Raw genomic sequence first — 10,335 nt, forward strand, 5'->3', positions numbered from 1 at the left:
TTTACCATTTTTTACATTAATTTAAATCAAATTTAGTTGCTCTTTTATCTGAGGGGGATTAAAAATATTTTCCAGATTTGAATTAATATTTTTGGCAACTATCAAAATCTCGCTTTATATAAAAAATAGATCACAAATTATGATTAAAATAATAACAAAAAAAAAATATTTATTTTAGAACCTTGCTTAATATCAAAAATGTATCACAAATTCTGACTAAAACATAAAAATTTAGCACTATGTATGAAATAGCGTGTGTATAAGTTGTAAACAAGCTAGAAAACGGCCAAACTACTGAACAATTAAAGAATAAAAATGCTTTTCAACGGTCTAGACATTTACATGAACTGGGTTTGGTGAAGTAAAGGTAATTTTTTTGAATAAAAAATAAAAAATGTTTGAAAAACTGGAAAATTTTGTTTAGGAAGAATTCAAGATTTTTTCAGTAGTCACCTCTAGGTATTTTTCAATGCAATTTATTATTAAATATTCAAATTTTTTTCGGCCCCTTTCTTGAGTTTCGCCACAAACTCAAATATTCTAATCCATATATCTTTATAACCTGGTATAAACATTTAATATTTAAAAATAAACTCAAAACTAGACAGTCGGTAGACAATGAGACTATGATGAATTAATTACATTTAATCAACAAGGTTTGTTTTCTCCTATTCAGCATAATAGACGTAAGAAATAATTCTGAAATATTTATTTCTTGAATCATACAAAACTTCAAAACAGTGATTTAACAAAGAATGTGAACAGTCATTTTTAGATTTTTCATACCTCTGATTGATTATATAATATTTTGAACATTTTAGTACACTTACATAACTCATGATAAAATCTGTTAAAAATAGATTTTGAAAATTCAGAGGACAGTACTTTAAAGAAAGAGAAAGTTTTGTTTTCCAAGAGTTTTATTCTGGGTTTTTTTGGGGGGGGATTTGCATTGATCAATTAATTTAGAGTTTTCACGTTTGAACTGGTCAAATCTACGCTGTACAAAAATCGTTGCAATTATTTCACGGAACTTTTAACTAATAGGCAGGGTTTTATAATTCGTGGAAGAATTGTTGGGAGGAAATAAAGCCGATCAAAATTACTCAAGGGTGGAATCACTTTTAAAACTATTTTGTGATTTTTAAAAACCAAAAGGGCATTTTTCTTTTTTGTTGGCGCTTTCTTCGAACAAACTTTATTTCATGAGATAGAAAAAAATGTTATAAATATATTTTCAAATATTTTTAACTCCTTGACATGGGGTTTTCTTAAAAAGATTGAAAAAGAAGGGGGAGNGGGATAATTTCTAGGATTAAACGTTTACAATCCCCTGGCTGCCAGGAGTGCTCTGAAGGGAATATTCCCTAAACATGAAGGCCGCCAAGGTTCTCAAAGCCAGGGAAAAGACATTTTGTTTTAACATTTATGATTTTTGGAAATCATTATTTTTCATCAGATCAATGATAAACTCTTGTTTAAGTTACAAAACTTCCCATAAAAAGGAGGGGGGGGGGGTGGTTGTACTTTAAACAACTAATTCTAATTGACCTCCCATTAAAAAGCATATGTCAGATTAATATTGGATACCTTTAAAACCTTTGTATCAGCGACATTTTTTATCTTAACTTGTTGAATTCTGTTTTTAAACAAAGACAAGAATATCTTCCTCATTTTGTAAAGACAAAGGTTAGGTAGTAAGGTACCATTGTGAATCGGGCCACTCGTTTAACTAAATTAGAATTGCTATGGTTACAAAGGAATTGAGCCAATTTATCTTTGCAACCTGATAGTGTAAACTGTCGATATTTTATAGCATTTATTTTGACGGAATTCATAGTTTGAAATATCTAAGTTCTATACGACAGACATTGGGTTTGCAAAGCAATGGGATGGAGAAAAACCGAGCTTGTTTCAAAGACCCAATTTAAAATTTTAAATCCTAAAAAAATGTCAAAAACCCAGACCTTGGACATTGGCATCCCTAGCATCAGCTCGACCCTACGCTGCTATTTTCAAAACTAAATCGTTTGACATGCTCTCTACAGATTTTCAACCAAGCAAGGAATAATATTTTTTAAAAATTAAAAGTTAGCAAAAAATTGAAAATTGGGGTTTACAGGTTGCTATGAAATTTTGTTTTTCGTTGATTCGTTGTTTAGTAAAGAATGAATCGTTGGCTTTTTTTTCAAAATCATTGCTTGGACAAAATATGCATCTTCTCATATTTGCCATTTTATCTTCTATGGAAAGAAACATTTCACGCAAATCTTTCCTTTTAGTAAAAGTAAATTCAGCCTATATGAAGCATAAAGTCTGACCGCGTCAACCTTAAAGGTAAAGGTTGACCCGGCTCGGAAATTCAAATATACTACGGCTGCCCGTGATTTACAATGTTCAAAAAAACATTGGTCCAGATCGAAATTTCTGAAGTTGAAGCCAGAAAGCTTCTAGGTAAAATCAGGTATGTTGTTTGCCAGAAAACATTTTTAAAATTATGAATCAAAATAACAAAAAATATATCCATTTTATTCAGTTTATAAACATTATAAAAATTTGAAAAATTTCTAAATGCTATCAATTCATTTTTGTGAAAAATATAATAGGATTTCTACTGATTTAGTATCTATATTTCTGCTCTCAGCTTAAGGAATTGTTTTTTTTTACACAAACTCTGATTTTCTAATTCCTATATCTTTGCAACCCAACGTCATGGACCTTAGATATTTGTAACTATTTTGTTAGATCAAATAATTTCTATGTTTGAAATGTGAAAGGTTTACATCATCAGGTTGCAAATTTATAGGGCTTAGAGAGTTTTTTGTCAATGACTCAATTCCTTTAAGGCTGGGGGTACATTTTAGGTTGGATAATAAAAACGTAATATCTAGAGAGGAGGCGATGTCTCGTATAGAATACGAGGGTATGGAGGGCCTGGGCAAATTAAGGAAGACAAATGAATTAATCAACAATTTAGAAGGAGGGAGAAGGGGGGGGGGTAGAGAAGGGATTGGGTAAGGGGTGGGACGGCAAAAAACCAAAGAATAGAGGCTATAGATGGGGAAGGAATTAAAACAAAGGAGGGGGTAGGAGGTATGGGTAGGGGATCGCAATTGACGGAAAACAACAGGTGAAAGGGTGGGGTTAAAGAGGGAAGGAGGAAGTATTAGTAGGGATAAAAGGAAGTTGGTTAAAAAATTAAAAAGGAAATGTAACAAATTGTATAGGAAGAATAAGAAAATCAGAATATTTTCAAAATTAATGAAAACAAAATTCTGCTTGTGTCTCCAGTGTGGTTCGACTAGAAGAATATGGAACATTTTTAGAACAAGAAAGGGGTCCAGGGCCCTTCTTAGACCAGCAGGGGGGTCCAGGGCCCTTCTCAGACCAGCAGGGGTGTCCAGGGTAAACAATTAATTGATTGATTTAGAGGAATTGGATTTTTTTTCTACATTTGACAAAAAAAAGAAAATTTTAAAAATGATTTTTTTCATGTTTAAGCTTTTAATCCTTTTCTTTGTGTGCCTCCCTCTAACAATATAAAGAAAAATATTTCTTAAAAATAATAATAATGATAATAATAATAATAATGTTATTCATTTAATAATCATCAATTAAAACATTGACTATCAGTGTATTTCAATGTATTTCTTACCATGGCCTGGTTACAAAACAATTGAGTTTGAGATAATTGCGTAATTATATATAAATGCGTACACCTAGAACCCGTTTGTACGCATTTATATTCTAACCCCCTTCTTTTAGTTACTAACCAGTGTTTGAACAGTTAACAATCATACAAACATTAAGATCTCATTATAATATCCAACAAATTCTAGCTGATGGGACAGAATGTTTTCACTTTAAAGTACGATATATCTATATTTAGGAACGTAAATGAAATTTATGAATGTCGTATTTTTTATTTTTTTATTGTGTTATTCATGGTTGCAGTTTCTCTAGAAAAATGGAAGAAATTTAAAATTGTTGTTCTTATGATCACCTGTTTAGGGTATTCTTGTAAATTCTTGTAAATCCTTGTAAATTCTTGTAAATTCTTGTATATTCTTGTAAATTCATGTAAATTCTTGTAAATTACTTTAAAAACTTCAAAAGGCTCTTTACTTGACTTTCTTACTTTTTTAGTTGTAAATGAAGTTAAACGCTTTCTTACAAAAAAAAATACTATTATGTTTTTATTTACAAATTACAGCCTGATGCTTTGTAAAAGTCATAATCTTGTACAAAAGACAAATTTTATTGCTTTCTACGTTTTTTGTAGAAATTTCAGTTAATTCTAAGTAGCATATTTTAAACCTACAACAGTTTTCAGATTGTAAAAATCTAAGTAGTGAATATTAATTATTAGGTGGAAATGGGATGTAGAAGAAGGGGGGGGGGAGAGGAAGGAAAAAGGGTGTGGGATAGGGAAATATATATTGTTTGATCGATTTCAGCTGGTATAGTTACACAGTGTACACTCTAAACAAAATAAACACCATAATTTGTATAAGTATACTTACTACTCAGTGAATATAGATATGTTTTAATGCTTGTTTGCCAAAAAAGTAAATTTTTTAACGTTCTCTTATTTTTGGTTGCGTATTTTTAATGATCATCTGCTTCATAACAGTGATTTTACAGTTTTTTTTTTCTTTTTTGGGTGATTGTTTTCACTCCGATTGCGTATTTTTTTTCCAAGATGTCGTCTTTATCTCTTTGTTTTGTTAAGGATGGGAAGCTTCACCTCCTCCCCAGCCCTAGTAGCAGAGGATAATCAGGACGATGCTCTCTCCTTTCAGCCTGGAGCTCATGAGGAGCTGGTGGAGAGATGCAGGAAGGAATTGATGGAGCTTCCCACCCCCCTGGAGAGAAGGTTTAGGAACTATTCACTTCAGAGCACTCAGAGCACTCAAGGTGATTAAAAGGGTGGATTTCTCGCTTCAAATTTAAATTTTTAAATCCATATATATTTGTAACCAGATGGTGAAAATGATTGACACTTTAAACTTTAATTTAACAGAATTCACGTTTTAAGATATCTAAGGTCTACAAATTTAGGTTGCATCGATATAGGGTTAACAAATCTGATTTTCTTACAAAGACTTGATTCCTTCGGAAAAAAGCGTTCGGAATTTTAAGAATCCATTAGCTACAGCGCTCAGTCCCCTTTTGAAAGTGAATGGAGCTTATATAGCCTTAAAGGGACAGACCGTCTATGTAAGGTAGTTAAACTGAGTATGCAGTGTTGTGGACATATTTTTTAGGATTCATTTGAGATATGCAAAACGTTTCCACGACGTATAATTACTGAGCTTGAATGCATAGTCCACGTTCAAAATCATGAATTTTGGTGGGTACGTTTTCAGAATAGTTGTTTTTTAAATTATTAAATAACGACGACAAAAAATAAAGTAAATATTATAGAGTAAAATAATTAGGTGGTTAGGAACATATTTCTCAAAAATAATTGTCAATGAATCAATGCTAGAAACACTTATTTTGTTTTCATCATTATATTTAGTTTCTTATTTTCTATGAATTTATTCGTAGATTTCTACAAATTCTTCAAATGTCGTCTTTTCAATAATACTTCCAGAAATAATGAGAGACTAGAATAAGGAGAAAATAGAAACTAATAATTGAACAAGATAACTTTTTTTCGATGATAAGATTAATTTTTATATTCTCAACCTGTTCCTAAACATCTAATTAGTTTGCTTTAGAATTTTGCTTACATTTTTTGTCGTTGTCATTTAATAATTTTTTTTAAAAATTCTGAAAACGTATCCACTCAAAACTACAACTTTGAACGTCGACTTTGGGCTCAAACTCAAGAATTACAGATCTTCAAAAAGTTTTAATATGTCCAAATGAATCCTAAAGAATTTGTCCACAACACTGCATATTCAGTTCAACTACCTCTCATTGCCGGTCTGTCCCTTTAAGTAATCCTTTATAATCAAAATTATATTGAAATTTTCTAAAAATCGTTGGCTTTGCCCATTCCGGATAATGTCCGGAATTTTCTCTGAATAAAATTTTTCACTTTCGGAAATTAGTCCGATTTCTCAAATTTGCTTTCCTGAAAATTATAAAGCGTTCATCTCTTACTGATATATCAATATGGTTCATTCTTTTTTCCTGGCTTTTTTGCGTAAACAATTTTTAATCTTGTAGTACAGTAAGTACATCGAGAAATCTTGAATTGATATTTGCAAAATAATGTATTCTTGATCCAGATGTGATTAAACGTGATCATACTTAACCTGCATCTATAGCACTGCACAGTCAGAAATTCCAAATGTCATCAAAAATTTGCAACTTTTCAATAAATGAGCTCAGTGCCTTTTTTTAGTTGAGTAAAATATACAATTGGACTTTAGCTATTTTATCTGTAAAAATAATACCCAGCAATGAGAATTTACTTCACTAACTAAAATAACATTTTGTATTTTATCAAAGTGTACAATGTACAATGTACAATGCACAATGTACAATGTACAATGTACAATGTACAATGTACAATGAATTTTAGGCGGTCAGGGGGGAGGATGATTGTTTTTTTTTGTCACAATACTCCTCTTAAAAATCATTTGTCTTGTGTTTCTTGTGAAGAATGGACAAAATAAATATTTGCTGATAATCTGTTCATGTAAAAACATTGCATCAATTGTAGCTTGCATTGATTTATAATGATTTCAATTTATAATTACTTTTTATAATTTGACCAGAATTTGATGAATTTTAGCCGTGTCTTAAACTTGTCAAATCCGCCAAAAACTGGTTTCAATTGAGCGCCGGCTTAAATCATGAAACATTGAATACAATTTAAAGTGGAACCAATCATATTTTAGCCGCGTCTCAAATTTAAGCCGCGGCCTCAAATTCTTTAAATTCGGCCTCTGGAATTCAAATTAAAGAGACTGTACGCCTAATTTTAAGTGACTCTCTATGCAAAGATTACCATGCCCGCCGATACACCACGATACCCTTGAAACTTTTATCTGATCAATAATGAAGAAAAGTTTGACATTTTTCTAGGTTTAAATGTTAATTTCTTATAATTCCAAGTTTTAAGTTTTCATGTGGTAGAAATTTAAAGAAAACCCGCATTAAAAAATAACCAGCTTCAAATTTATAAACATGAAAGGACAAAGCTTTTAAGGATACCGCGTTGTGACTCAGGTAAATCGGACATTGTCATCTATCAATAGAGGGTCACTTGAAATTCCGCTTACAGTCCCTTTGAATTCTTCAATCAGAGCTGAACACTTTAGAATGATATATCCTTAATCCTGATCACTTTATCGGAGTATCCAATGTACACACTTTTGATTTTATGCTTAATCTCCTCTTTTTTAGATATCCAAACGTTTGATAACAATTACAGATGCAATGCTATATCGATTGAACTGATATCCGATTGAATTAAAGTAAGCTGTTCGCAAGCCTGCTTTTAGAGCATTTGAGCAAATATAAATTTAATCATGTAAATATGAACAGTTATCAAAGAATATATTTCATCACTTTTTAGGACTAATCATTTTAAACAAGTCTTAACTAACATTAATCAAAAACTTACATTTGTTTAATCAATGTTTAGGTCAATTGATATGACACAATTAACACCAAAAAAACGATTTTTCAAAAATTATAGATACACTGATTGGTTGAATTTTATACTTCTTTCTTGGATATCGAATGCGTATTAAAGTAATATCAGGTTTAGTAAAACCAGGAGTTTAAGCATTAATCTTGATATCCATTATTCTAAAGTTTTCAGAGCTGGGAACTTTAGAATGGATAAACTTTAATCCTGACTTCTTGATCCGAATATCCACGGTGGAAACTTTTCATTGTTGTCCTAATCCACTCTTTTTCTCTCTCCTTGGAGATCCGTTAATTGTTTTCTCCAATGAGAATATTTCTGTTCTCTCATTGGTTGCCCGCTTTTCTCTGATTGGCTGCTACAGTTTCTCAGATGATTGAATATTAATTTAAATTTTATCGTTTTTCATACACTATTAAGATAATCTTGCAAGATTATGTTAATCTTGAGATTATCAAAAAGAGAGGATCAAGCATTAATCCCGATATCCACCATTCTAAAGTATTCAGCTCAGCTCTGATAGTTTACGCTGTGGAAACTGACACAGTTTATATAGCTAAACGATAACCCAATCAACAGTTTTTAGATGTATATCTGTTTCAGCTTTGGGTACAAAGAATGACAAGTTCGTATGCTGCCCAGCAGAGGCGTTAGTGTGGGAGACAAGAAGATGGCGGTTGCTCCACGAGATTCTGCGCTATGAACCGGATATAATCTGTCTGCAGGAGGTTGATCACTTCAATCTGCTAGAGCGGGCCCTTGGCTCGGTTGGATACAGTGGAAGGTTTGTTCCTAAACCTGACTCTCCTTGTATCTATCTACCGGAGAACAATGGACCCGACGGGTGCGCCATCTTTTACAAAAATTCTAAGTTTGACCTCGTATCTGAGAGTAAACGTGTACTTGAAGTATGGAGAGTGCAGAGTAACCAAGTAGTTCTCTGTCTAAACCTAAAGCATCGAGATACAGAGAAGGAACTATTTGTTGCCACCACCCATTTGAAGGCCAGGCAGGGTGCGCTTCTCTCCACTATGAGGAATGAACAGGGGAAAGATATGCTTGATTGGTTGGCTGAAAGTGCTGCTGGAAAGCCCCTCCTTCTCTCCGGAGATTTCAATGCTGATCCGTCTGAACCTGTTTATCAATCTGTTGTACATCATGCTTCCCTCAACCTTAGCTCCGCGTACAAATCAGACAATCTGGGAGTTGATGAATACACAACTTGGAAAATCCGGGAAACCGGTGAACAGAAATACGTTCTGGATTACATCTTCCACTCGGAGTTCCTCACCCCGGTCTCAGTCCTGGAGATGCCTTCAGAGGAGGAGATTGGGGCACACCGACTCCCTTCACTTCAGTTTCCATCAGACCATCTCTCATTGGTGGCAGATTTCCACCTGATTTAACACAATCTCTGGAGTATTAGTGCGTACACCTCCCCCCCAATTGATTGTGCAGCTTTACACTGTACAGTAGAGTTGGGCGTGCAATCATCCATTCCAAGTCGTACAGTAGAGGCTCAGTACTAAAGGAGAGTACAAGCTTATTGTTTGAAGCCCCTGAAAATCTAATGAGCTGCAACAAAATCTTTTTAAATAAAGTGTACAATGTACATAAGTTGAGTATGTACAAGTGTTTAAACCGTTGATTTATATTGAAGCTTAAAGAACCGTTCATATCACGATGCAAACTTCTAGAGTTCAATATTTATTATATATATTTATCCTAATAAAAATATTTATACCTTTTTTCTTTATTCATTTCAAATTAAAAACAAGAAATATTTTGCCCTAACAAAGTATTTTTAAATTTAGTTTATTTTTTACCTAAAAGCCTAGTTTTAATGAAAGGTTGGGGAAAAAAGTTAAAAGTATATATTTTGACAAATCAGAATTTTGAAAGGATCAAATCATGTTTTTGGAAATAGGGCGGAATTATTGGTTTATTTTTATGCCTATTCAAAATAAAAGAATTACTTTTTTCATTTATTTCAATAAAACTTGTAACTGAAATATGAAAAATCAACAATCAGGAAAATGATTAGAATTACATTATATTAAACAATGAATGTTAAATATAGAAACTACAAACCTTTTTTATTTTTTAATCCAAACGAAAATTGGATTTTAACAAAACATGGGGAAAATCCTATTCAAACTCAGATATTATAGTTGGGCTATTTTTGCTCAATATACTGAAATGTTGACTACACAGACTGAGTTGAACCAAATCTATTGATAGATTTAGTTAAATTCTGTTCAAGGAGGTGCAGACCTAGATACGGACAGGTATAATTTTTTTACTTTTTTGTAAAACGTTCGTTTCGTTTTGTTAATGATGAAAAAAATCTGAAAACGAAACGATCGTATTTGAAAGAGATGAAACTAAGTTATGATCGTTCCAGAAAACGATAATATTTAAAAGGATTGATAAAGGGACCGTTCACTTATTTGAGTAATTTCAGGGTAAACTAAACAGCCTAATTCTCTGTTGATTGTTAATAGTCTTACTCTTCAAAGACAACTGTGGCCAGAGAAAAAGCCGATTTTTCGTTCAGAATTTGAGCGGATAGGGACGGTCCCTCTCTATAAACACTATTTGATGTTTTTTTTTTTTCAGTAACAGCAGCCCAATAAAATTTAAATTTATTATATTTTAATGTCCTTTAATATTAAGAATTTTATGCCATTATGTGTTCGTTATTATGTACTAAATTAAGAAAA

At 32.2% G+C, this 10,335-nt stretch overlaps 1 protein-coding gene across 1 annotated transcript; it reads left to right on the forward strand.

Moving 5' to 3' along the window:
• The first annotated feature begins 246 nt into the window (after positions 1 to 246).
• Positions 247 to 9,361, forward strand: LOC111714947 (nocturnin). The gene is made up of 10 exons (XM_023490182.1): positions 247 to 367; positions 425 to 459; positions 970 to 1,047; positions 1,345 to 1,402; positions 1,966 to 2,065; positions 2,418 to 2,464; positions 2,865 to 2,948; positions 3,292 to 3,405; positions 4,733 to 4,917; positions 8,171 to 9,361. Exons 4-10 carry the CDS (start codon positions 1,374 to 1,376, stop codon positions 9,016 to 9,018), a joined length of 1,407 nt encoding a protein of 468 aa, XP_023345950.1. The 5' UTR covers positions 247 to 367; positions 425 to 459; positions 970 to 1,047; positions 1,345 to 1,373; the 3' UTR covers positions 9,019 to 9,361.
• The last annotated feature ends 974 nt before the right edge of the window (positions 9,362 to 10,335 follow it).

The sequence above is a fragment of the Eurytemora carolleeae genome, unplaced genomic scaffold, assembly GCF_000591075.1.
Source record: "Eurytemora carolleeae unplaced genomic scaffold, Eaff_2.0 scaffold1663, whole genome shotgun sequence".
Lineage (NCBI taxonomy): Eukaryota > Metazoa > Arthropoda > Copepoda > Calanoida > Temoridae > Eurytemora > Eurytemora carolleeae.

What these genes read in the sequence shown, in the direction of transcription:
- LOC111714947 (XM_023490182.1), top strand. Translation starts at nt 1,374, where the DNA reads ATGAAGGCCGCCAAGGTTCTCAAAGCCAG. An exon ending in GCCAAGGTTCTCAAAGCCAG is followed by an intron (nt 1,403 to 1,965) that starts GGAAAAGACATT and finishes TCAAAAACCCAG; the next exon opens with ACCTTGGACATTGGCATCCC. An exon ending in AAGCTTCTAGGTAAAATCAG is followed by an intron (nt 2,465 to 2,864) that starts GTATGTTGTTTG and finishes GGTACATTTTAG; the next exon opens with GTTGGATAATAAAAACGTAA.